Source organism: Eubalaena glacialis, chromosome 2, assembly GCF_028564815.1.
Source record: "Eubalaena glacialis isolate mEubGla1 chromosome 2, mEubGla1.1.hap2.+ XY, whole genome shotgun sequence".
Lineage (NCBI taxonomy): Eukaryota > Metazoa > Chordata > Mammalia > Artiodactyla > Balaenidae > Eubalaena > Eubalaena glacialis.
The window spans coordinates 7,551,231-7,578,161 of NC_083717.1; the positions used below are offsets into that span (position 1 = coordinate 7,551,231).

At 40.6% G+C, this 26,931-nt stretch overlaps 1 protein-coding gene across 1 annotated transcript; it reads right to left on the minus strand.

Moving 5' to 3' along the window:
* Positions 1-1,272: 1,272 nt before the first annotated feature.
* On the minus strand, positions 1,273-22,201 carry SUV39H2 (SUV39H2 histone lysine methyltransferase). Its single transcript, XM_061181569.1, has 5 exons — positions 22,140-22,201; positions 6,233-6,904; positions 4,313-4,459; positions 2,465-2,594; positions 1,273-1,694 (listed from the first exon to the last, which is right to left on the minus strand). The coding sequence occupies exons 2-5, from the start codon at positions 6,899-6,901 to the stop codon at positions 1,588-1,590; spliced, it is 1,053 nt and encodes a 350-aa protein (XP_061037552.1). The 5' UTR covers positions 6,902-6,904; positions 22,140-22,201; the 3' UTR covers positions 1,273-1,587.
* Between the last annotated feature and the right edge of the window lie 4,730 nt (positions 22,202-26,931).

Sequence of the window (26,931 nt, forward strand, 5' to 3'; positions counted from 1 at the left end):
TGACTATTTTTTCATAAAGAAAAAAAATGGCACTAAAAATGTGTATTTTTCCTTGACACCTTCGGCAAATTTTGGTGAGCAGATAGATATACTCTGAGGCTCCAAACATGTAAACAATTTACCCTATATTATGAAAGAGCAAAATCCTGTGATAGCAATATAACAAAGTGTAGCTTCTCCCAAAAAAGAGGTTAAGGATTAAGATGTGAAGTGCTGCTTTCTTGAAGTCAGTTCAGTTTTACCCAAGCTTACTGTAGGTCATTAAAGCCTCGGGCAGGGAGCTCTGGCAGAACTTAATTAAGAATACCAAGATTTAGACTTATCTGCTGCATTCGCCTTCATGCTGGACACCATGATTAGAAGTCCCAGGATCAGAAAGAGATGAAAATATCGTTTTTCCGGACTGAGGTTTCACTACGTAGGAAAAAACAACAACAACAAAAAAACCCCAAACGATGAATATATTCCATTTCAGTCTTCATAGTTCAAGTAATAAATGGTCATAATTCAGACACACACTTTGGCCAAGCCAAGTTTAGCTTTATCACATTAAAAAAGTTCATGTATAAAATAAGTATCAGTTCAAAATATAGATCACTTCTTAAGAAGGGCCTGCAGGCCCTTTATTTATTATAAAAATAATTAAATTTGGTGGAAAGGAAATGTTAAAATTACCTGAAATTCAGAAGATGTAATGTTAGTTATTGTGTGGAACATTATCGTTACATACAGCTGCTCTCAGGGGGTATCCTGTTTTACTGTGGAGACCAGAGCTGCTCAGCATGGATCGCCTCATTCATGTTATCAAGAGGGCCCTTAAAGTGCTGCATCTCCGCTGCCTGGCACTCCAAAAAGCCCTCCTGGTCCCAACCGCCCCATCCTTTCAAAGAAGCACAACAGCTAGCCATTCTAGAATTTTAGGGAGAACATTCTGGATATTTTTCTTCTACAGGATTAAAAAATCTTTTAGAATTACTGGTTCAGACATCCACCGCTCCTAGTGGTCTAGATTGCTTCAAAATATTAAATCAAGCTGTAATTAAATTTTTTTACATTTAATTTTAGACCTTAAATTTCTATATCATTAAGATCTCAATGTTTTAATGAAAGTAGAAAATAGAGTATAATTCAGTATCACCTATTTGTCTCAAATACAAGTACAATGAGTAGTAAGTAGGTAAACAGGAATGACAATAACAAAAATAGAACTTGTATATTTGTCCAATAAGAATTAACTCTATTTCTCTAAATTCAAGGTGTATGGCAAGTCGAATGTTTGATCTTAGTGACTGTTACATCATTAGTTTAACACTTAAACACCGAAGGAGGCATTTCTCTATTCACACAGACTTCTACACAGATCTGTAAATAGTCTGAATATGTATATTTCAAATTAGTCTATGTGACCCTGTGTCACTCTCTTCAGAAGCATCAGTAATGCATTTGGCCGATAGTTGGAAACACGAATTGTAAATTAACATAGTGTATAATCTTGATAATACGAAAAGAGTCCCAAATACTTATTTTTAAAAAATGGTAACATTAGGAAAAAAACTATAATCATCATCAGTTCTATTTCCTGAAAATTCAGTTGAGGTAACCTCTGCAAGTCACAGCTCCACATCTGCACACAGTTCTGGCCCTCTTTTTGGCTGGGCTGTGGTCAATAGAATCTGAAGATATATCTCCAGAACCTGAATACGTAGAAAAAGAAATACAGGAGAAAGAGTTAAGACAATTCATAATGAGTTTCAAATTTTCTATCAGTTGTAAATTGATAGAATCATTACAAACTGTCTTGAAAGGATGCTGTGGGCTAGTAAGAGGTAAAGTGTATGTTATTAGTCCATATTTATGAGAATGGATTTGTGAAATGATGAAACTTACTAGTAAAATCCAATATACAAGCATTCATAAATTGCTTAAGAGCCATAAAGCAAGGTCAAGTAGTAACAATATGTAAAGGGCATCATACTTAGAAAAACAAAGAAAAGAAAACACATGTTGTCACAGTAAAGCAAACAGAATTAAATGTTCTCTTTAAAAGCCAGATTCAGTTAGGAATGGAATAAGCTCATATGTGATTTAAATCATACTGTCAATCTTACGAATATACATCTTTTAGTAAATATTCAGAAATGTAGGCTTAAGATTTTTTAAATACAAGTACTATTGAGAAAAGATGTTATAATAAATAAGCTTCTGTATGGCAGTTCTGAAAAAAGCAGGCAGCAACATGCTGTAGAAGAAAGAGCATTACTCAGCCCAAGATCAGGCAGACCGGGAGTCTAGTATCAGCTCTGTCAGATTAGCTTTGTGCCCTGAGCAAAAAGACAAACTCTTATAGCCTCATTTTTTAAAACCTTAACATTAGTTTGGTTCAGATGCTCTAAGGTCTTCTCCTATTCTGATTAGATTCTTCACACTGAAACTCCACCAAAGAAACTGTATTTGAAAATCATACCTTTCATTTGATAATCAAAAGTGAGCTCTTCTCCAGCATTTATAGTTCTCGTGGAAAATAATGCTATTCGGGGAAGACGGGTGTCGAGGTTATCAATGAAAACGTTGAACACCTGAAGATTCGGGTCACACTAAAAAGGAACATGAGAACCCACTGAAGTAAAATTGACATGAACAAGCTCTTCTACATGCTATATCAAATCTTTAATTTCCCAAAGTATTAGTTTTAAGTTCTACTAGAAATTAAGTTGCTTATTGTTTAGAGGTCTTTGAGGCATGCACATTTAAAAATACTGTGTTCCCTTACAGAAAATTTCAGACATACATAAAACTAGAGAAAATAATATAGTAAGTCCACACATATCCACTATGCAACTTCAAAGCTTATTAACATTTTTGTCAATCTGGTTTCATCTAGTCCCAACTTCTTAATTGTTTTTGGAGAATTTTAATGCAAATGTTAGGTAACATTATCATTTCACCTGTAAATATTTTAGTAAGGTTTCCTTTTTTTTTTTTTTTTGCTTGTTTCTGAAATTTTTAATATGTTTGGAGCATGTTTGACAGCCGGTAACTAAAACCACAGAAGGTGCAACTGCAGATAAGGAGGGACTACTGTATCAAAAGTTTATTGAAGAGCCTAGAAAGATTCAAAAAATGCCCAAGTAGAACATCTAGAAATAGAAATAGAATTATTGAAATTAAAAGTAAAACATGCTCTAGTAAGGCATATTTAAAGAACTTGAGTAACTGCTTTTAAAAAATCAGATCAGCACTGTAGAGCTCAAATTTCATATTGCATGGGGTTTCATTTCTTAAACTTCTGTTTGGAATTATTCAGCATTTTGAGAACTCAGTACTAAATTCTAGCATACGCAAGAAAGATCCAGTGACTCATACTAAGAAATCAAAATAACCGTTTAATTGTCCTTGAATAGAATACATCTATTTGGAGAGTATCTCAATTTTATCATTAAGAAAAAATTAAACATTTAAGTAAACCAGAAAACAAAGGAGTCAGAAGGTCCCTGACATTTCATTACTAATCATAAACTAGTTTTTTGGTATAAAATCCATCAAAAGATTAACACGGTCTACCTCCTAATATGGTCAGCTATAGAACTTATGCTCCGAGACACATTTTCCTTGTAATCTATAAAGTGGAGATAATGTCATCTAATCTATAAAATAGAGATAATGTCAATCTCACAAGCCTAATACTATGTTATCCATCTAGCACTTAGGAGGTGTCCAGTAACTCCTAAACTCCCTTACTTTTGGCAATAGTTTTTATAGAGTATAAGATTCTGGAGTTAAGGTTCCAAGTGTATTCTAAGTTCTTTTCAAACAAGAATTAAGAATACTAATTCATAATTTAGAAAAGTAGCCCTAAATACTTCAATACTCTAGAAATTCTTAAATTTTATAAAAACGTTAACATGTTTACATTTTAAGAGAACACAGCAATCTACCCTTCTTTAGTTGTATATCCTAAATTTAGCTGTGTTAACTTCTGTAACCCATATAGTTATGTGTTAATTCTTAAACTTTTTACCTCTGCTCATTAATTTCCTCCTCTATATGAGGACAATACCTATCTCATAAAGTTGTTGGAAAGTGTAAATGAAGTAACATACGTAAAGACTCCTGCAAAATGAATGTTATTTGGTAGGCACCTCGATGAATTTTCCTAAAACAGCAATAATACCAGGAATTAACAGAAGAGGCCCTTGTATTAAAATACTTTGGAGATAATGAAAGAGTATATAATTTAAAGACAATTATTCCTCAAGTATGGAAAATCTTTTAAAACAGTACTAATTAGTCCTGTCTATACTTTCTCTCTTACACTGTGATTCACAAAATGAGACACATTTCCATATCGAGCTGCATCCACTGTGAATTCATCAGATTCATAATCCAGATCAAAGAGATATGTGATTCCTTTGTTGTCATATAACTGCCCCCGTCTTTCAGCTTCTTCACTTGTGATTACCTAAAAAGAAAAAACTATAGTATATTATATAGCTATTGCTGAAGAAACACCCAACCATAAATCTATTAATAAACATATTAATGCCTTCAAGTGCATAAAAAGAAATAAAAGTGCCATCAAAATAAACATTCACATAAACTACTCTAGAAGAGCTAGATGAACAGAGGAGGGAAATCAAAGAGAGGAGAACGGATGGTGCAGACGAAGTATGACTGTTCAAATGAGAGTGAGGACAACCCAACAATTAGCAAGCTGAAACAGTACCCAACTTCGATTCTAACTTATTGATATGTTCAAAAAAGCTACACAACTACAGCTCTCTGTAAGACATAACAGAGTGTAAAGGACTAAATTTAGAAGTAGGTATGCTCTAAATATGCTCTGAAGGCATATTTTTCCTATAACGAATCTGTGTACAGTTACAAATGGAAATTTGTTACAAATACAGGAGAGAAGTTATGTTAAATTTGCAGTCAACTGTTTGGAAAGTTTAGTTTTGTAGAACAGGTGGTTTTCATGAAATTCTGTAGCTCACAACCATCATCTATACAGTTCTGCTCTGAAGAACACAGCCTGACCACACACACTCAGCTCAAGAAACCAAAAATGGCTCAAGTGATTCATCGTGTCAACCAAATTTAGCTGCCGCATTCATTAAACCAAAAAAAGAGAACAATTTGATTATACAAGGTCTAGTATTCTGAATAGTGATTTATAATAATATGCCATTATCTAAAAATTTCAGGATCAAAATAGGGATGCAGATTAACCTCAGAATTCTGGATGAATACACATAACTAAAGGTGATCCAATTCCAAACAACTTTTAAAATATCTGGTTTGGCAACCCCAGACATGCAGTCACACTCATGTTTTTCTAGCCACAGCTGAGCCCACCACTCGGTTTGAGGAAGTGTGGTGGAGGGTGAAGTGCAGCGATTCTGGGGCCTTGGTTTCGAACCTCGGCTCTTCTTTACTCCTAAGTGACCTTGGGCGAGCTGCTTGATTTCTCTGTGCCTCAGTTTCCTGCTGTGTAATAATGGAGGAAATACTACCACCTCACAGAGTTGCTGAGAGAATTTAGTAAGAGTTGAAACGTAAGGTGCTCAGAATAGTATGCATAAAATAGTATGTGGTAAATACTATTTTTTGTATATATACATTATATGTATAAAAATAAATGTGCTCAGTAGTTGGTATTTTAGAGAATAGTCTTTGTAGCTGAGTTACAGATGCAAAGAGTTTGGATTTTTCTTATCGGTGGATGCAATAAATGTTTTTATGTGTATTTTACAATACTTGCTCATAAAGCATTCATGTACTCTACAGTATCATTCATGCTGATGCAAAATTGAGTTTTGCCAACTACACTTAATCATATTTGGTCAAATGGATGAAGTAAATTACAATTTAAAAGTTTCCAAGTCAGGATGTATTTAGATCTGATATTCTTCTTAGGACTTTTGTGTAAAAATAGTGGTCATATTTTCAAAGTTACAAATGCCAGTTTCAGTGACTATGAGTGGGTGTTTGTTGAAAGACGACTCTACTTCATTTGTCACTGTATCTAATTCTTTTTGTTCACATTCAAATCTGTATTTCTCATGATGCCAGTGAACCCTTCCCTCAAACCTGAAGTCTGTACATATCTGCAAACGGTAACAGCAAAACTAACAGCAAAACGTACCCAGCGTGTTTGTTACTGAGGTAAAAGGCAGCGCCTCAAGAACATGAGCCTCCCGCACACTGTCTGCTATGAGAGAAGCGAGCGTACCTCTCCGACATACTCCATGACAAAGCTCCTTCTCCTAATCTTCACAAGGGTCTTTACGCCCCAGCCGCAGCCATTGCTGGTCCGAAAGATGCAAAGTGAATACTGCGTGCCTTTTTGGACAATCCTGTTGGGACAATCGGGTCCACACTGACACCTTGAGTTGCATTCGTAAATGGGGGTGCCAGGTGGGATTTTAATTTGTTGATTTTTATTATAAGCCAAAAGAACTCCAGCTTCAGCAGGACAACATTTCTCAAAGAAGCAATCTGTGCATGAACAACCAAAGGTGGCTTCATTTACTAAGCTGATTCCAGGAGCTGGTTTGTATTCATTAATGTAGTAGAAGTCTGAAGGGGGGCCCTCTAAGTCCACAGTATTTTCAACAAAAATCATTCCTTTGTGATTCTTCCTTCTGTTGAGTTCGTCCTGCCATCTCTGCAGAGCTATCCTTTGTTTAGCCTTCTTTACAATGTATTCAGCAATGGCAGGTTTCAAAGCTCTGTGATTTTCTTTTAGAGTTATTGCTTTGCCTTTCTTTACCTGAGATAAATAATTATGCTTGTCATTAGAGAACTGCTGAAGCAGTAATGGGCACTTGAGATTTTGCAAAGGTTCCCAAGTATTTGTAGAATCTGGCCATCCTTTCCATTTTACAAGATAATATTCCATATCCTTAAAATATAAAAGAAAATGCAAATCAGATTATGACAGACCCAATTACTGAAAATAATTTAATATCTTAAAGAGTAAGGTATTCATTATCATTTTTCTTAATAAAGTTCAGAATACACAGTCACAAGTTACTAGCAGATGAAATACAAATCATAAAAATAAAACTATTTTTCTTTATATTACATAAACTATGCATAGAATTTACATGTGGCATGATGTTTGACCACAGACAAAAGAGTCGCACCTGGAGAAACATAAAAGTACTGAAAGTCATGAATATGTTACCAAACAGTGATCAAGTGACACAAAAAATATTGATCTTGATCATGGAAATAAGTTGTCCCAAAATAAATAATTTATGACCCAGGTCAGTGGCTTGCTTGGCCAGCACAGATGTAGGCATCCTCTAAGGTCCGTAATTTCATATTTCACACTGGCTATGAGGGAAGTTCTTTTTCTCAATGTCCTGGGCACACATCCCCTAGATTTTCTAGAGTGAACTGTCCCATACAGTCATTCCTGGCTGCATGTGGCTACGGAGCACAGGAAATGTGGCTAGTCTGAACTGAGATGTGCTCTAAGTGTAATACACACTGCACTTCAACAACTCAGCACAAAAAAATAACGCAAAATATTTGTTAACTTTTAAAAAATATTTCTTAATCAGTGTGTAAATACTGATTACACGTTGAAATAATATTTGGGGTTAAATTAAATGTATTACTGAAAGCAATTTCACCTGTTTCTTTCCATTTTGTTTAACATGGTTACAAGAAAATTTAAAATTATAGTCGTCCTTCAGTATTCACCAGAGGATTGGTTCCAGGACCCCTCTCGGAACCCAAAATCCACGGATGCTCAAGTCCCATATGTAAAATGGCACAGTATTTGCATATAACCTACTCATATACTTTAAATCATCTCTAGATTACTTACAATATCTAATATAATGTGAATGCTATATAAATCGTTGCCAACACATGGCAAATTCAAGTTCTGCTTTGGAACTTTCTGGAATTTTTTTCAAGTATTTTCTATCCGGGGTTAGTTGAATCCTGGGGTGCAGAACCCGGGGATACATAGGGCCAACTGTATACATATGTAGCTTGTACTATATTTCTACTGAACAGCACAATTCCAGAGAGTTCTTACCTTAGACTTGCCCACGGCTGGATTAGGTGGCAGGCCCTCAAGGCACCAAAGATCAAATATTTTGACTTATCCCTCAGACTGCTGCTGGCCACCATGGTACCTGAAATCTTGCCTTCCCACCCCAGTGACTGGCTACGTTTTCTTCCCTTAAAGCCAGGCAATGCTATGTTAAGTTTCTCTTTAAAAAGGTAGTCTAGTGTATGTAAGAAAAAAATTTTTCAAGTAAAGTCTCTCAATTTTGTCTTTGTTCTCTGGAATAGTGAACATATATCCACGAGCGCTAGGGTAAAATGCCTTCTGAAATATTAAAGTGATTAAACTGCATTCTACAGTTTTTAGTTATTTTAATTCATAGATGTTGATAAAAACTTAACTGGGATACATTTGCTTTTCCCTGAAATTTTTAATAAAGGTTTTATTATAAAGTAAGGATGTTTTACTAGTCATAGTTTATTAATGCCAAGTGGCCTGGCAGGTCTAGGAAATGTGGTATAAGCCGCACTGCGGAGGCACCATTCGGTGAGGAGCACTGAGGCAGCTTTGCAGGAGGTCACCTGACTAGTGAGAGTGCTTATCTTCATCTCGATGTTTTATTATATTCTACCCAATAAGCAGTAATGCTTGTTAATTAAAAGACCTTTGCTTCTTTGTGAAAATGGTCAAAATATGTTTTGTTAAAAAAAGTGGCTCAATTATGGTGTGGGCATATGCACAAAAACTGTACTTCTATGAAAATATATTCTATGATTCCAGGAAAAAAAAAAAGCCTAGACATATATTGAAGTGTTAGTCATACTGGCTCACTAAAACGTAGCATGGATTTCTCCCTCCTGAGGTGACTACTACAATTCGGGATTGCTGTTGGCAGATATATGCTCAGTAATAATGAGATCCACTTGGCAGTATCTAACATTACCGATTCCCCTTAATTATGAAAGTTAAAAACGTTTCTGATTCCAAAATAAAGCAATGCAACCCTGGTCCTCTTTTTTTTTTTTTTTTTTTTTTTTCCCTGCTACAGTTTTTCCTACCATAGCCCTGGGTTATACCAAAGTTACCAGCAAACAATGAAAGAAACAGAAATGGTGGCTTCAAGTCAGATGATTAAGCTAAATTATCATTCAGCAAAACTAAGAACACTATGCCACTGCAGTCAACTTCCAAAATAATATATTGTTTTATGATGAGTCGCTTGCAAGTTTTGTATGTTAATCACATTGTACCTACCTAATTTACGGATGGTAAAGATGCTTCGAAAACATGAGTGCTACAGAAATATTAGTAACATTTTATTTCTATTTTGTAGACTCCTTTTATTTTATAAGCCTTGTTTTACTTTTAAAATCCAAAAAAGATCTTTCCATTTTGAAAAATAAGATAATTTTATACAGAAAAATCAGTTTGACTTAACAAATTCAATTACTTCAATACCCTAAAATTTCAAATAAAAGTCAAAAATTTCTTAAGTCTCATAGGATATCAGTATCTTATTCAGATATGCAATCAACTCTTGATTACCTATAGAAATGGAGTGGAGTCATAAAAATGATCTGTTAATCATTCCTGTATAATTTGGAATGCATCTTATTAATTTTTTTCTTCAAGACATTTTCCCCACTATGTTTAGCTTAGGTTAAATTCATTCAAATATTTTAGTATCTATAACGAGCATATGAAAGTTCGGTCACTAGAGGGTGTGATGAGATGCAAGGTAATACTAGCCTTCAGGACCAAAATCTCGCTGGGAAAGGAAGGCAATAGTATGTAAAATAAGTAGCAGTGCAAGGTGGTACAATTTTAAATGCCAAAACAAATAAGACAATAGATACCACTAAAATACACAGAGGGAAATCAATATAGGTCAATGAGAAAAAGCCACAGAGGAAGTAGAACAAACTACACTGTGAAAGATTGATAGCATTTGTTGGGTAGGGCACAGGGCAGGCAGGATGAAAAACACAAGCAGAAGCTTGGAGCTAAGATTTGCATGAAGTATCCAGAAAACAGTGAAGAGATGGACTTAGCCAGCTTTAAAGTTTAGAACACTGAAGCGAGAGAGAAAACTGTAACGGCAAGGCAAGAGCAAATTTCGGACAGCTTTGAACACCTGACTTCATTGTAGGCCAATGGTTTTTACAATTCTTAGAAACCATGGTGTTTCTGTGGGGAGCTTCATTCAATGTAAATACATTTAATTCCATCTTGTCTACTAGGAACTGCACTTACACAATGCAGACACTCAGGGCTCTGTCTTTGGCCCCTTTTCACACTAAACAAGTGTTCATCTCTTTTGAGAATCTGAAGAAAGCTACAGACCTTCCCCTATCAAAAGTCACATGTATGATACAGTGGGTAAATTCAGGATATGTGGATTCCAGACTAAGAATTCTTGCTCCAAATGTTCTCTCTGGGCAACCTCTTCACTCCAATGGTTTTAACTGTATGCTGATTCTCCCAAAATTTTAGCTGCAACCCCATATAGTCAATAGCCTACTGGATGTCTGTCCCACAGGTTCTTAATCAATCTATCTACATGGAGCTCGCCACTGTTGTTCCTGAATGGTTTCTCCCTGTATTCCCCATCAATGGCAGCCTTACCCCCATCTACCTAGTCACACAAGTCGCAAACCAGGTCAGTCTCACCTCTTCCTTCCTCTCAACCCATCACCAAGTTTCTCCACATGCTTCTTCTGGCCCACCTCTTTCGCTAGAACGCCCGTTCCTGCAAGCCTTCAGCCGTGCCTGGATTAGGACATTGATCTCCTACCGGTTTCCCTGCCACCAGACTGATAACACTCCATACTCTGTCCTTCTCTACTAAGGTGTAGTTTTCTTATAAAAACAAAAAATCCACAGTGCCAGCCATTCTGTTATTTTCTTGCTTAAAAATTTTAATGGCTCACCCACTGCCTAAAGAATTAAGCTCAAACTTCCTATTGTAACAAAGATCATTCTTGACTGGGTCCCTGATGCCTCCCTGACTCAATGTTCCAACATGGCCCCATTCACACACCACCCTCCAGCCACACTGAACTGCTGTTAGTAACTGAACATGCCAGGCCTGTTCATACTTTTCTGTTGCTTTGTTCACACAGTTATTTCTAATTAGAATGTCTTCTTCCATTTGTCTACTGAACACTTCTTTTATGTGTAGAAAAACCTACTTCATCTTTAAAACTCAGCTCAAATGTCATCTCTCTCGTGAAGTCTTCCCTGCCTCTGATTACTGCCAACTCGTGTTCCCATTTCTAATCTAAACTATAAGCCATTTGTGGGGAAGGAAAGAATCTTATTCTTTGCAGCCCCAGAACCAAGCACAATTCCCTACTATATCCTAGGCTTTGACTAAATGTTTCTGAATGTATAACGAAAAATACGACTACCAACACGTATGCGATATAAAAATCACAACAGTAACGATATGAATCCTTAAAAGAAATACATGCTGTTCAACTTAACCTGGAGATAGCAATTCATGGCTTTTCAATATTTGTTCTGTCATCTGCTGTCTGTAGCCGGCACGTGGTAGCGAGCACAAACACTTTAGAATACATATATATGGGGCACAAAAAAGAACAACAAAAATCTGCCTTCCCATTAGCTATTTTTCCCCTGCAAGTTTTGAAGTAATCACAATATTCAATATTAGTGGTAGAATAGCCTGAATCTGATTATGAAAATCCCAGTGTTCCATGAGAACACAGTTTGAGAACTATTACGGTCAATGGAAAGTCACTAGATTTCCATACCAGTAACCGACAGAGGGTAGGAATTTTGGGGCCTGGGTTAGAGGCCCAAGACGGACACAAATGAACAACATGACCTTGGAGAAGTCCCTCTTGGAGCTCTGCTTTCCTGGTCTCTAAAATTCAGGTTTTAGTCTAATGATTTCTGTTATTCCAGTTCTTAACAAACCACTCTTAAGTGCAATCAGTCTTTCAGGAGTATGATTCTATTGTTAAATGTGGATATGTTGTTAGTATGTGCCATGCGGTATAGTGGTAGTCCTAGAGACATAGAATGGTCTGGATACTTTAAGAAGTCAAAGCATTGGGTAGTATTTCTTTACTATTTGATCCCTAAGGGAGAAGGCCCACCGATGTGCATGGGGGCTCCCCACTGATAAGCTGAGGATGTTAGTAAAGAGCACCCACAGTTTTGTCAGAAATTTCTCTGTGTGAAGGGGTGACATGGCAAGAACATGGCACAGACACATCACACAGCACTGGGACTGCCACAACTTACATCCTTTGACCTCCACTGGACCCCGACGTGAGCGCGTCATGGTAACCACCTGGGTGTCCCCCCAGTTAGCGTTCTTCCCACTTCCCGAGTTGGCTATGTCAGACCTCCTCCACTTCCCTCGGGGGTCCCTATCCCACCGCCTCCCCCGTTATCTTCAGTAGCACGTGACCCTGAACGTGCAACTAGACAAGAAGGGGGCCACAGGTACAACAGGAGAGATGTCCTTCCTCCGTCAATTACTCCCCTCTCCTGTCTCTTCAGTTTCTTGCTCTCTCCTGATCCTCACTAGCATCTGAATCTCCCTTATTTTTTAAAGGCAAAATAAAACTAAACCTCCTTTGAGATATAAATGCTTGAATAGGTAAGGGATCTCGAAAAGATATGATAAATTACTAAAAGTTCAGAGATTGGAGACTAAGGTCACGGGGTGGAAGATTTCTTTTCTGTATAAGATGCTTTATAACATTCAATTTTTAAAATCATATTATCTACTCAGATATTTTTAAAAATTAAAAATTATAAACACCCTTAGACCCTACATAGCCTTTCTTCAAAGCTAGAGTTCTTGAAAGAGTTGCCCCTACCACTTGACCCTACTTTCTCACCTCCAACTAATTCTTTAATTCATTCTATTTCGGCTTCTTCTATCCATACCACAGAAACGCTCTAAGGGTGTCAATGACCCGTCCATTGCTCAATCCAGAGGGAGCTTTATACTTCTTTGACCCACTGGGTACGACTCTATTTTGCTGACATTATCTCCTCCTCGGGCTGCCACGTTTACTCTTCTGATTTTCTTCCTACCTTTCTCGCCAGTTTTTCTCAGTTGCTTTGACAGTTCTTCCTGTGAGTACCACTTACTGTTCCTCAGTCCTGGCTCTTCACCCGTTTTCTCTGCTTGGATCACTGCAATGTCCTCTTATCCTTTCAATCCACTCATGGTGCAAGAGCCAGAATAATATTTTCAACACACCTCTCTCCCCAAGTCACTCCCCTGCTCAAAACTACAAAATATTTCCCTATTGCCCTTAAGATAAAGTCCAAAATTCCCTTCTTGGCCTACAAGGAGATGCACTTTCTGGGGCCTGCCCCATCCTTCCAGCCTCGTTTCAGTCCCTCTATGTTCCACTCACACTGCAAATTCCTTAAAGGAGTCAGGCTCTCTTCTGACTCAATACCCTCCCCCATTATCTTTTCACCCTTTAGTACTAAGTTTAAACATCAGTTCCTCATGGACACCTGCCTACTCTCTCCAGGATGCGCTAGAGCCTTCTGTTACATTAGCCTTACCTCAACTATAATTAAGTCCTTTGTACAATGATATTTAAGGTTTTTCTACTCTCACTGAAAGATAAACCCCATGATATCAGGGGCCACACCTCTGTGTCATTCTCTGCTCAGATTGCTAGTGCCCAGTGTGTGACAAGGTAGATGGCAGAACACTGGAGAAATATCTGCAGAGTTAATGAAGGGGTAACTGTACCCAGTCCTGGGGCTTCAATCCCCATCTTCTTGCCAATCGCTTCAAGAACAATGCTTCCATTTAGTTCTCACTCTTGATTTGGAGCCACATTTCCAACTATCTACTGGTCGTCTTACACTTAAATGTTCTCAACCTTCTTCTCCAACTTCAATCTAGTCCTCCTATGCTAATCCTCCTTGAGTCTCATCTTCCTATATTCCTGGGTCTTGGTGAACAGTATTACTATCCACGCCATGGCAAGCTTTCCTAGATGTGGAGCCCTCACTGCTGGATCCCCAGCCAACCCCCTGACCACTAAACCACAGACTTAAATTTCACATCCGCTGTAATTCAAAAAAATCACCGACTTATCTTCATCTTTATTGTTACTACTTTAGTTCAAGCACCATCTCTTCTTGCCCAGATTACTGCAGCAGCCTTTCAGAAAGTGTAAGCTGTACACACGTCATTCCCCTTCCTGCCAATCCACGTTCCTCACTGCAGAGAAAACTCTCTGAATTGCACATCTGATAGTGTCACTCTTCTCAGAACCGTTCAGATGACTCCCCACTGCTGCAGGACGGCTGGAGTTCCTCTACTCGTCTCTCACTGTCTCCCACTTCCAGATCCTACCACCCCATTCTCTATGTTAAGGCCTTAAGGAAAGACTCTACTCATCTTATCAGGCCCCAGCTGGATATTATCTTTTCTGGGAAGCCTTCTCTGACCAGCCCAGGCATACCTCCCACAGATCACATCATGATGTCTGCCCTAGCGCTTATTATACTATTGCATTGGGTGATTTACTTGTCAATCTTTTTCACTGGGCTGTGAGTTCCTTAAGGGTAGGGACAGTTTCTCATGAACCTTTATTTTCCCACTGCCTAATGTAGTACCTGACACACAGAAGAAACTCAAATGTTTATTGAGTGAGACGACAGAAAGATGAAACAGGAGATATTAGTCAATAAATTGCTGCTATAATTTAAGCGTGAAGCTATGAAGGTCTAGTCTAATAGTGACGGTGAGGACTGGAGAAATCACTGACGCAAAACCCAATTCAATTCATCAACCATGAACTAAATACCCATTACGTACCAGGGGCCATAGTAAGACATAGTCCTGGCCCTCAAATTGTTGACAGTTCAGCAGGTATGAAACAAAGCTACAAAATGTGAACAGCTCTAGAATAATGACAAGAACAGTGCTTTACAAGTCCTGAATATAAAGCAATTAATTTTGCTAGAGGTGGGGAAGGGAAGAAGGCTCTATGGTTGGTGGTAACCTTTCAGTTGAACTTTGCAGGCCATGCAGGATTTTGCAAGGAGAGAAGGGAAACAATATTTCAAAGAGGGAACTGGAGGAGAAAAGCAAAAGGGCACAAAGGTGCATGATGTGTTCAGGAACTGGAATATAAGCTATGTTTGTTTTTCAGCTAAACTCTCAATGCTTACAAGAGTGCTCAGCTCTTAGTAGACACTCAGTAAACCTTAGCTACATGGAAGAATTTACAAGTATATCAATGTGGTAAGGAAGTAGGAAATGTTACAAGAGAACATACAAGTAGGATATGTTACAAGTAGGGTATGTTACAAGCTGGAAAGGGGGCTGGTGGCCAGATGATAACAGCCTTAGTCCAAAGGGTCTCAGCTTAGACTGGCAGACACCAGGGAGCCATTTAAAGGGCTAAAGGAAGGTCCTAATGCAATCAGAGCTGTGTTTCAGAAACAACTGTAATGGCTTTGAAGAATATGGTACTGAGACAGTGTCTTTCATGAGCTAAACGGAGGGGAACATATAAGAAAAGGATAGGGTGTTAAGATCTTTCACCTGCCCTGAACATAAGAGAGACAGACAGACAGACAGACAGAAAAGGTAGAGGTACGTTCAAGTAATACTGGCTTACAGATTCAGTTATCTGTGGTAGGCAGGATAAGAAGTGAGGAATATAAGTGGGTTGTAGGAGGACATAAGTGTGCAAAGGGTGCTTATTCCAAAGCAAGAAACCAAAAGGAGAAGGACGAAGGAGAAACTAGTAGCAAAAGTTACCCAAACTGAACTATAATACTCAGAATTCTGTAGTATAAGAAAGAAATTTGGCAGCTCCTTCAATGTAAGCGCAGACTCCTTGGTAACTTACTCTGTCTGTCAAAGTATAACAGGAATGAACAGGAAAAGACAGAGAGGTAGAGACCACATAATCTGATGACCTATTAGATTTAGAGGGTAGGGAGGAAGGAAGAATTTAAAAAGTATGAAATTATAAGGTTAGGTAACTGGGAGTATTATGATTCTGTCAAACTAGGTAGGGAACACTAGATCAGGATGCAGATTTGAGGGAGGAAAACGGGTACAGTTTTGAATATGTTGAATGTGGTACCTGTAGGGTGTCCAGCTTGAAATGAAGCTCAGAAAGAAGTCAATGCCTCACAAAGATCTGAGGGTCATGAGCCAAATAGACAGATATAAGTAGAAACCACTGGGAAAGAGGTCATCTACAGAGCAGCTTCAAGGTGAGAAGGGGGCCAAGGACAGAGCCTTGGAGATTATGTATTAACACTTCAGAAGGACAGGTAAGAGACTGTAAAGGAGATTCAGAAAGAACAGTAAGAAAAACTGGTGGCGAAAAGAAGTGGAGATAGAGGTGAGTAACAATGATGACAGTACACACCTCTACGGCGTGACCACCACAGGTCAGTCTCTGTTCATGGTAACCCTACAAGACGGTACCGTAATGATCCTCATCCCATACGGGAAGCAGCGAAGGAAAGAGAACTTACGTAATGTGCTGAAGGTCACGCAACTGGTACACGGTAGGACCAGAATGTGAACCAGAACCTAGGCAGTCTCTCCAAGACAAGAGTTTCAGAGAAGAAAAGAGTAGCCAACAGTGTTAGGTGTTGCAAAGTGGCACAGTAAGATCTGAGGTCCTCGAGTTTGGCCTTGAGGAGGCCACTGACAGCCGTCAATCAGAACAGAGAGGGTTAAAAAGTCAGTAACAAGTGGAAAGGCAAGCTACAGCAGAAATTTTTTGCAAACTGTGTATCTGATAAGGGACTATCTAGAATACACAAAGAACTATTACAACTCAATAATAAAAAGACAAACAGCCCAATTTAAAAAACTAGGTAAAGGATCTGAATAGACAGTTCTCCAGAGAAGATGTACAAATGGCTATAAGCAGCGGTCCCCAACCTTTTTGGCATCAGGGACCGGTTTCGTGGAAGACAATGTTTCCATGGATTGGGGTGGGGGGGTGGGGAGGTGGGGAGGGGGCAGGGGGAGGACGGTTCAGGCGGTGACCCGAGCGGCGGGGAGCGGCATGTGAAGCCTCGCTCACTCCCCGGCCGCTCACCTCCTGCTGTGCGGCCTGGTTCCTAACAGGCTGCGGACCGACAGCTATAAGCACTTGAGAAGATGCTCAGCATCATTAGCCATCAGAGAAATGCAAATCAAAACCATGAGACACTCCATACCCACAAGGACAACAACTATAATCAGAAAGTCAGATAATAACAAGTATTGGTGAAGATGTAGAAATTGAAACCCTCATACGTTGCTGGTGGGAATGTAAAATGGTGCTGTCACTTTGCAAAACAGTTTGACAGTTGCTCAGATGGTTAAACATAGAGGTACCATATAACCCAGCAATTCAACTCCTAGGTATATATCCAAGAGAAACGAAAACATGCCCACACAAAGACCTGTACATGAACGTTCATAACAGCATGATTTATAATAGTCCCCAAACAGGGATAACCCAAATGTCCATCAAGCGATGAATGGATAAATTAAATGTGATATATCCATACAATGGAATATTTGGCAATAAAAAAGAATAAAGTATTGATACGTGCTACAGCATGAATGAACCTTGAAAACATTATGCTAAATGCAGGAAGCCAATCATAAAGGATCACATAAATATTGTACGATTCCATTTATATGAAATGTCCAAATAGGTAAATCTATTGAGACAGAAAGTAGATTAGTGGTTGCCTAGGGTTAGCAGGGAAAAGAGATGGGGAGGTTTGGGGGGTGATGGCTAAGCTTTATGGGGTTTCTTTTTAGGGTAATGAAAATGTGCAACCATCTCCACAACCAATTTTAGAATAATTCTGAGGGTACAAAAAGCTTTGAATTGTACAGTTTAAATTGGTGAATTGTAGGGTATGTGAATTGTATGTCAATAAAGCCGTTTTTAAAAAGTTAATGGGAAATGAAGTAGAAGGAAAAGACAGGAAATGCTTGAGTGGGGAGGCAAGACCTAAGAAAGATTTCTGAAGGTTAAGGAAGATCTGAATAGGTTTATTGATTAAGATAAAGCAGTGGAAAAACAGTGCTTGATACAAAAAAGACATCAGAGATTAAGCAAAGTCCTAAAGGGGATGGGTAGGAAGAAAAAAGAAAAATGGTGACACCTCTGAAAGAATGAACAAAGATACAGATAACTGGTGTGAAGGTAAGTTGAGAGTTCATCCTTGAAGGATCCAATGAGGCAGAAGTCTGCAGCTGAATATGAGAGGGTGAGGGATAGAGTCAGAAGTCCAGAAAAGTAATAAAATTTGGGGAAACTGATGACAAAAATGGAAGAAGCAAGCAAAAGATAAAAAGCTTGTCAAGTAGAACTGAGCAGTGCAAGAATAGAAATAATATGTAACGGAACCAAGAAGTGTGATTATATGACACCTGTGGCTAGACTGGTCAGGCCAGGGTTTATAAACTGAACTGGCAGATGACAGGGTTGTTTTGGGGTTGAAGGCTGCTGAGAGTGTAGGTGAAATGCTTCATCATAAAATCCCAATGAGTGCGGAAGTCAGTGATACCAAAAGAAGATGGATGTTTCAAAGGAAGAATCGGATTTAATGATTGAATCCATATGGAGGATAAAAAGAAGGAAAACAAAGAATTAAACAGGATTCCTGATTCATTCATCTGCAAGAATTGACAGATTAATTAATTAAAACAGAGTTCTTGTAGAGGAAGTAGGCTACAGAAAGGTGAATTACTCAAAAATATACTGTAAGGTTTAGATTGATAGAGCTTCTTGAAGAACAACCCTGTAGAGGAACAGAAACAAAGTGAGGCCCAGAGAAGTTAAATGACTTTTAGCTGAAGTCACGAGGTACTAGACGAAGCCTAGAAATGACTGTGAACTCCAGGCCATTCTATCGCACAACAGAACCTCGCTACTATCAGGAGTTTGACAGGATGGCAGGAAATACAAACGGTGATGCTTCTTGAGGAGATACAGTAACACTAAAATTGGCTTGAATTTCTAGGTTCATCTCCGGTGATAGTGGGGAAATATGATTCAGGAACAAAATGAATGACAGGAGAAGCCAATCTCAGATAAAACATTTGCTCTGGTAATCCACCTGGAGATAATCAAGAGTTGGATGTAGAATGATATTGATATAAGCACCTTGAAATATTCTAATGTAAGAACATTTTATGCTTCAAAATCCTCTCAATGTTATTTGGCAAAACAGATGATAGGACATATAACTTTATTATGGCCAAGAATTTTAACCATTAAGAAGAGTTCTGCTTACTTTTAAGGTTCTTTTTATGTCACAGAAATATGAAATACTGAATTGAAGTCTGATTAGGTCTCTTTTAAGGGTCTAGATATTTGCCTTACCTTTACTACCTTGTAGTCACACAAGTATTCCACCTCATAATTGTTTAGATTCCTTTTGGTGATTCCAATCGATTTACATGTGAGCTTTTCTTTTCTACATAATTCCTGAAGAGTATCAAGTGAAACTAGGCAAGGCACACACCAAGCTACAATAAGAAAATAGAATTCTTTACTAGTGAAATAGCTATTCAATTAAAATAAAACAAAACAAAAAACCAAAAGAAAAAAAAGGGGAAAACTCAAGACCTCTATATCCCCACCCTTCAACTGGCAATTTTATAAGACTAAAAATTCACATGACAAGAAACCATGTACACGTCTTTAAGAAAAAGTTAACCATTAAAGAACTCTTTTGGTAAATTGGTCTTCCTGGATTTTCTCATGGGTCTCTACCCTACATGTTTAACTGATGCCAATTTCTACTAGGCCCCATGAACAAAATGTTTCATGTCTATAAGCTTGCATAAGATTACATATAGATGCAAAAGTCGAGATAATATTTTTGACTTTTTCATTGTATTCTACACAGAATTGCTCATTTAATAAAAGGTATATCTCAAGGACACACTCACTATTGTTAGAAATACATCTTAAATATATTTTAAAATAATCTTACATTGTTAAAAAGTAACAATGTAAGATTCTTAGTTGAACAATAAGAACTGAAATCTAATTGAAATCTAATTCTATAGTTACATACTCATACATCACATGGCCTACTTTTCCCATTTTGGAAGGTTGCATAAAATTTTAACTCCTATTTTGCCCATGCTGCAATGTATTATTACCAAGGTCAATAAACCCAGGAGTTAAAATAAAACAACGGAGAGTATATTGAGTTTTGTTACTACTCATTTCCTGTATTGCTTTCAAAGCCAAGAATGACAATACAGAGAGTATTCAATACACGTAATCCACACACCAAGCTTGAAGAAAATCAGCCGTCCCCATGATCAACCTTGTAGAAGCCAGTAACTAACTGTGCTGCGGAAGATTTTACCCTCAAATTCCTGGAAACAGCATGCTACCATACTGCATTTAAAGTATGTTAACACAAACTGATATTTAGAAACAGGTAATGAACCTGGCTTTATGGCTAGCGCTAGGAGAAGCTACCAGAGAGGATCAAGAGGTCCTCTGCCCCAGCCTCCGCCAGGCCACCGAGCTGCATGATTTTAGGGAGCTTTCCACCTTTCTGGGTTTCAGCTTCGCTGAAAAAAATGGCAGGGTTGGAGTAAACTGGGATTACCAAACAAAATTTATCAGTAAACGCAGGCTTTACTTGGTAGCTCTCCAAGGTAGTGGTGATAACCTTTTGCGTTGGAGGTAATTTCCAGGGAGGAGAGAACAGCTGTTCTTCCTATAATCTGCCCTCGCCCTCCCCACCTCACACAGGGATTTCACGGTCAGAAACCCTGAAGTACGATTTCCACACGCGCCCCCAACCCCTTCCAAAAGAGGACGCATGATTCTAGACCAAGAAAGTGAAAAGGATTTTCCCCCAAAATATCTGGGGGCGGGGGGGAGAGTCTGCTGGTTTTGGAGTGGTGGTTTGGGGGGAGGGGAGTGGCAGAATAGAAACGACCCCTTAAGTCCCTTCTATTGAAATAACCTCAGGATGTTTTGTGTAAAAGGTAACGTCATTATGCTGATAACATGCAGAGGAGGCTCCTCTGGACTATCTACCCAACGTGGATTTGTCTGCCGTTCCTACCATTTTCACCCAGTCCGAGTAACACGAGGATTCAAGACGCGACCCTCCACGGAAACGCTGTTTTGGGGAATAAGAAAACTTGGAACATAAAAAACTGCAAACCCCCCGCCCCCGCGGCAGAAAAAGAATTCATTGGTAAGATTAAACATTTCATGACCACCACGAAAACTTGACACTAGTTCCACACTAACCCCTAGCGGAGGAAAAGTTGGGGGGTAATGAATCCATAATCCACGCAGAGAGGCGCAGCGCTGGGAAATACCTTTCAATTCTAGAAGGCAGTGAAAGTTCCCGTCCTTCAGCGCGCGCACAAACACACGTTCGGCACCGAATTCTTCGGCGTCCACATAAATACCTCGCAAGTCCCCGGGGGGGAAACCGATTCCCGTAAGCCAGGGGCTGCCGCCGCCAGTACCCACTTACTGGGGTTCTCTGCAACGGGGAACCGCCCCTCCCGGTGCGTCCGCATCGGGGTGCATCCTCACTCATTTCCTCGCTTAGCCTTCACACCTCTGCCCCGACCTCTCTCCGCTCCTGACACTGAGGTCACACTCACCCCACCGGGGTCCTCCCGCTCCCCAGTTCCGAAGCCAGCCCGACCGCAAACGTCCCGCTCAAACCACCACAAAGGAGTCGCGCCCCCAGCGTGCCCGCGGACCTCGAGCCGCGCCGGGATCCGCCGGGGCCGCCCGGACGCCCCCGCACGGCTTTCCCGCGGGGAGGGGGCTCGGGCGCGGCAGGCGGCGGGGGCCGGGCCGCGCGGGCCGGGCCTCGCGGGGGTCGGGCGCGGGAGGGGACTGCGGGCAGCGGGCGGGCCGAGCCGCGAGGAGGGTCAGGGGCCGGGGGCAGGGAGGAGCCCGCGGCGCGCGTCTGGGGGCCGCGGTGTCAGTGGCGCGGGAGGCGGCGTCTCGCCGCGTCGCGCTCCGGCCGGCCCGCGCGTCCCGGCCCCGCTTCCCGGGCCTCGGGAGTTTGCCCGGCGGACGGGGGACAGTGCGGAGCGCCGCTCTCCAGCCCTCACCTCCTCGCGCCTCGGCCCCGGCCGCCGCCATCTTGAGGAGCTTTCATTCAAACTGGCGCGGTCTGACCGGATAGCTCAGCTGGCCCGACGCCCCGCCCCAGCCCGGCCCGCGCGGAACTCGGGGGCCGGGGCGGGGGACTAACCCGCGAGGCGTCCTGACGTCAGCGGAGGCCGACACAGCCGCGGCGGCGAGTGCGCCTGCGCCCCAAGTCTCCTCCCGGCGCTCGGAGGGGCGGGGCGCGGGGTCGGGGAGCCCTCGCCTAGGTGAAGGGCCACCTGCCCTGGCCTGGCTGGCTTAGCGCCTGATTCAGGGTACCGACATCAGGCCTTCCCACGCTTGTTAGTTCTTCTACACGGGCGCTACGTGTACGTTGTGCAAAACTGCAAACGCAGAGCGGAGCTATGCGGTGCAGAGTACGTTTCTCTCTCATACCTGCTCCTCAGCCACCTGAGCCCAATAAGCCATTGTTACGTTTCCGTCCACCCTACGCCCCTAGATCACAGGTTCTCAAAATTGGCTGCACGTTGGGATCATTTGCAGGCTTTGTTTTTTTGTCTCACTCTCGGAGATTTGATAGGAATGGGGTGCAACCGGGACGTTGGAATTTTTTAAAGCTCCCCAGGGGATTCTAAGTGTGCAATTTGAAACCACTGCTCTAGATCAGTGCTTCTCACACTTGAATGGGCAGAGGAATCGTCTGGGCATCTGGTTAACATGCAGGTTCGAATTAGGTAGGTCTGGACTGGGACCTGAGGTTCTGCGTTTCTGACGAGCTCCCAGGCTACGTCCCACTCCGGTAGCCGGACTGCGGGACGCCCAGGTCCTCTCACCGCGACCACACCGGTCTCCACCCCCCAGCCCGCCCCCATCCAGTCGTCACACCGCATCCATGGTGATTGTTCTAAACAATCTGAAGCAGAAATCGGCCAAGAGTAAATTGCGAAAGTTCGGCAGAAAGCCGTTTGACGTCTACCAAGGATTTTTAAAAGAAATTTGTGTAAAATGCAAAAATATTTTAAAGCATCCTGTGTTAAGTTTGACATGTTGGAAATAAACACAGAACATTAAAGGAATTAATTTGTTTTGATTACGTTATGAAATACTGTCTAGTCATTAAAAATGTTTATGAAGCCTTTGGTGTCATGGACAAGTGTTTAACAAAACTTCTTAAGCAAAACATATAAAAACAAAAAGCTGTAAAACATACAGAGTTTCAACTATGTAAGGAAATGTATAGGAAGATAGATAACAAGATCTCTGGGAAGTGGATTCCTTTTTGACTTCTTGATTTTACATATTTTCTATAATGAGCATCTTATTACCTTGATAATAAGGAATAAGAGGTCCTCCAGCCCTATTACATGGAAGGCCCTTTGTGATATGGTGGTTCCTGCCCACTTCTCAAGCCTCATTGCTCATCCTCTCCTCCTGTTCTAATTCGTAACTTCCTCTAATATTCATTCCCCTGCTCCTTGTCTGCAGGACTTTGGTCAAACCTGTTCTCTCTGCCTAGAAAATGCCTACTTTCCCCCTATCTGTGCTAGGATTACTCCTACAGACCCTTTAAGACTTGGACAGAGCCTCACCTCCAGCCAAGCCTCTTTCTGGGGCTTCTCCCCCCACCCCCGAGTGTACTCTCTGCTCTTCGTATGTGTTCTTACACCTAGGAAGGAGGAGAGCATCCATCCTCACTCAACTGCCCTCTTGGTTCCCCCCCCCCCATCGGCCACTCTTCACTCCCCCTTTTGGCTCCCTTTCCTCTATCCAACCTAAATGCTGGGATTCCTCAAGGCTTGGCCTTGAGACATTTCTCTTATGCTTTTTCCCTAAGTGACTGCCTCAATTCCCATGAATTTAAATATCTTTATGGTTAAGATTCCCAACTTTTTGTCTCCAGCCCTGACCTCTACTCCGAATTCCAGACTTGCATATCCACGGTGTCTAGCTGACACATCCACTTAGGTGTTAAACAAACATCTCAAATTGAACATACCCCTTATTTACCTGGGATATGTTCCAAGACCCCCAGTGGATGCCTGAAACCACAGATAGTACTGAACCCTATATATACTATGGTTTTTCCTATACATACATGCCTATGATAAAGTTTATTTTACCAATTAGGCACCGTAAGGGATTAACAACAATAACTAATAGTAGAACAGTTATACTGTAATGAAAGTTATGTGAATGTGGTCTCTCTCAAAATATCTTGTATGACAACTCACTGTGTTCGTAACTTTTTCAGTTTGAGGTGCAACAGCAAAACTAGCACAAATTTCTTTTTCCTATTTGTTTTTACTGAAGATGGTGTCGACCTCAGCATATGACTTTTTCCCTTTCCTTACTAAGTCAAGAACTTTCACCCTTTCACTTAAAGGAAGTACTTTATGGATTCTCTTTGGCATATATGAATTGCCAGCATCACTCCTCGTGTGCTTTGGGGTCATTGTTAAGTAAGATAAGGGTGACCTGAACACAAGCACTGATACTGTGACAGTCAATCTGATAACCCTGACGGCTACTAAGTGACTAAGGGGCGAGATACGTTGGACAAAGGGATGATTCATGTCCCAGGTCGGCCAAGATGTCATCACGCTACTCAGAACAGTGTGCAATTTAAAACTTATTGATCATTTCTGGAATTTTCCATTTCACATTTACAGACCAAGGTTGACCGTGGGTGACTGAAACCTCGGAAAGTGAAGCCTTGGGTAAGAGGGGACTAACTGTACTCATAAGAGTGCCCTTGATTTTTGCCTCCTGACCTGGTCTTCTCCACTCTAGGCCCATGAACCATCTCATGTCCATACACTGGCACCACCTGCTCAGGTGTTCAAGAAGTAAATCTAGTCGTCACTTCCTATCCTCATTCTCCAAATTCCATTAGCAAGTCGTGTCAGTGCCAGGTCCAAAAGACACCTTGATCCTGCCCCTTTTCTCTATCACTACTGCTCTTAGTACAGGCTGTCATTTCTCAACTGGAGTCCTGCAAAAGCCTACGTGGTGTCACTCCACTATTGCTCCCCTCCAGCCCGTCTTCCATACAGCTGAAAAAGTAGCCTTACACCTAAGTGGAACACGCCCCCCTTCTGTTCTAAATCCCCAATGTGCCTAGCATACAGTCCCAGCCTTCTGATGGCCCACACAGCCTCGTGGGACCGCCCCCCGAGCCTTACTTCGTGCCCCTCTCCCTCTGCTCACTCTTCTCCAGGACTTGTTTCACTCCTTCAGAAATCTGCATCATGCAGCTATGTGCCAGGTACTGTACGAGATGCTGGGAATATAACAACGGACAACGAAGAAACAGACCCTCTCCTCAGAGAGCTTTTATCCTTGTGGGAGGAGCAGATAATAAACAAGGAAATAAACAACTTAAGGCAGCTGTAAATTACTTCCTAGTTCGGAGAACTCTCTCTCTTCACGTGGCTGGGTCTCAGCTTAAATGTCACTTCTTCAGAGGCCTCTCCTGGTCACCCTGTCTAAAGGAGATATCTTTGGTCTTCTATTCTCTCTCCTTTGCACTCTTAAGTGCACTTATCAAAACTTGCAGTTATCTTGTCTGTTTTTTGGGTCTTGAGCAGTTTCACTACAAATTTATAGAATGAATGTATTAGATTCTTTTGTAAATCAATTGTTTCCTTTTTCTGGTTTTGGATCCCATTAATTCCAGAGGATAGATTAGGCCTTGTGTCTTCAACACGCATCACTGTGTCTACTGTCTAGAGCAGCAACTCTCAATGTGTGGTACAGGGACCCTAAGACCCTTCCGGGGGCTCTTAAGTTCAAAACTATTTCACAATAATACCAAAATGATATTATCTGCCTTCTTCACTCTCCTCTCACGAGTATATGAAGTTTTCCAGAGGTTACACAACTTTGATATTGAAACAGACTGAATGAAGAAGCAGGTAGCAGAATAGAGCAATCTTCTTAAGCCAGGCATTAAAGAGATTTGAAAAATATAAAACAATACCACTCTTGCCACTAAATTTTTTTGAAAAGTTATTTTTCATAAAAATGTTACTTATGTTAACATTAACTTTTTTTATTTAAAAAATGATTATTTAAAAAATACCTTGGGGGGCTTCCTTGGTGGCGCAGTGGTTGAGAGTCTGCCTGCCAATGCAGGGGACACGGGTTCGAGCCCTGGTCTGGGAATATCCCACATACCGTGGAGCAACTAGGCCCATGAGCCACAACTACTGAGCCTGCGCGTCTGGAGCCTGTGCTCCGCAACAAGAGAGGCCGCGATAGTGAGAGGCCCGCGCACCGCGATGAAGAGTGGCCCCCGCTTGCCACAACTAGAGAAAGCCCTTGCACAGAAACGAAGACCCAACGCAGCCATAAATAAATAAATAATTAATTAAAAACTTCTATTAAAAAAAAAAAAAACCTTGGTTTTAATTTCTACATGGTAAATAACAATGTATATAACAAATATAAACAAAAGTTAGGTTCTCATTAATTTCTAAGAGTGTAAAGGAGTCAAGAGACTAAAAAGTCTGGTAAATCCTGGCTATAAATGAAGAGGGAAATAAAAAGGCACTAAGAAACATACACCAGTGTCCTCAAGAAAAAAATAAAAATACAGGATTATACCTCCATATCCCAGTTTTTTTTCATAAAGACCACTGAAAATATATTTCTGGAGGGCTATGGAATGTCTCCTTTTCCATTTAAATAGAGTTTCTTCTTCGAGAGGCAGAGAAGAATAGTAGAACGGACACCAGAAAATGTGAATTTAAATGAAAAAAAAAAAAAAGGGGCACATAATGTGCTTAGGATAGT

Coding starts and splice junctions, on each gene's coding strand:
- SUV39H2 (XM_061181569.1), bottom strand. CDS start 6,901: ATGGAATATTATCTTGTAAAATGGAAAGGATGGCCAGATTCTACAAAT. Junction 4,460..6,232: donor TCATGGAGTATGTCGGAGAG/GTACGCTCGCTT, acceptor TTTTCTTTTTAG/GTAATCACAAGTGAAGAAGC. Junction 2,595..4,312: donor CTCATTTTGTGAATCACAGT/GTAAGAGAGAAA, acceptor GTTCCTTTTTAG/TGTGACCCGAATCTTCAGGT.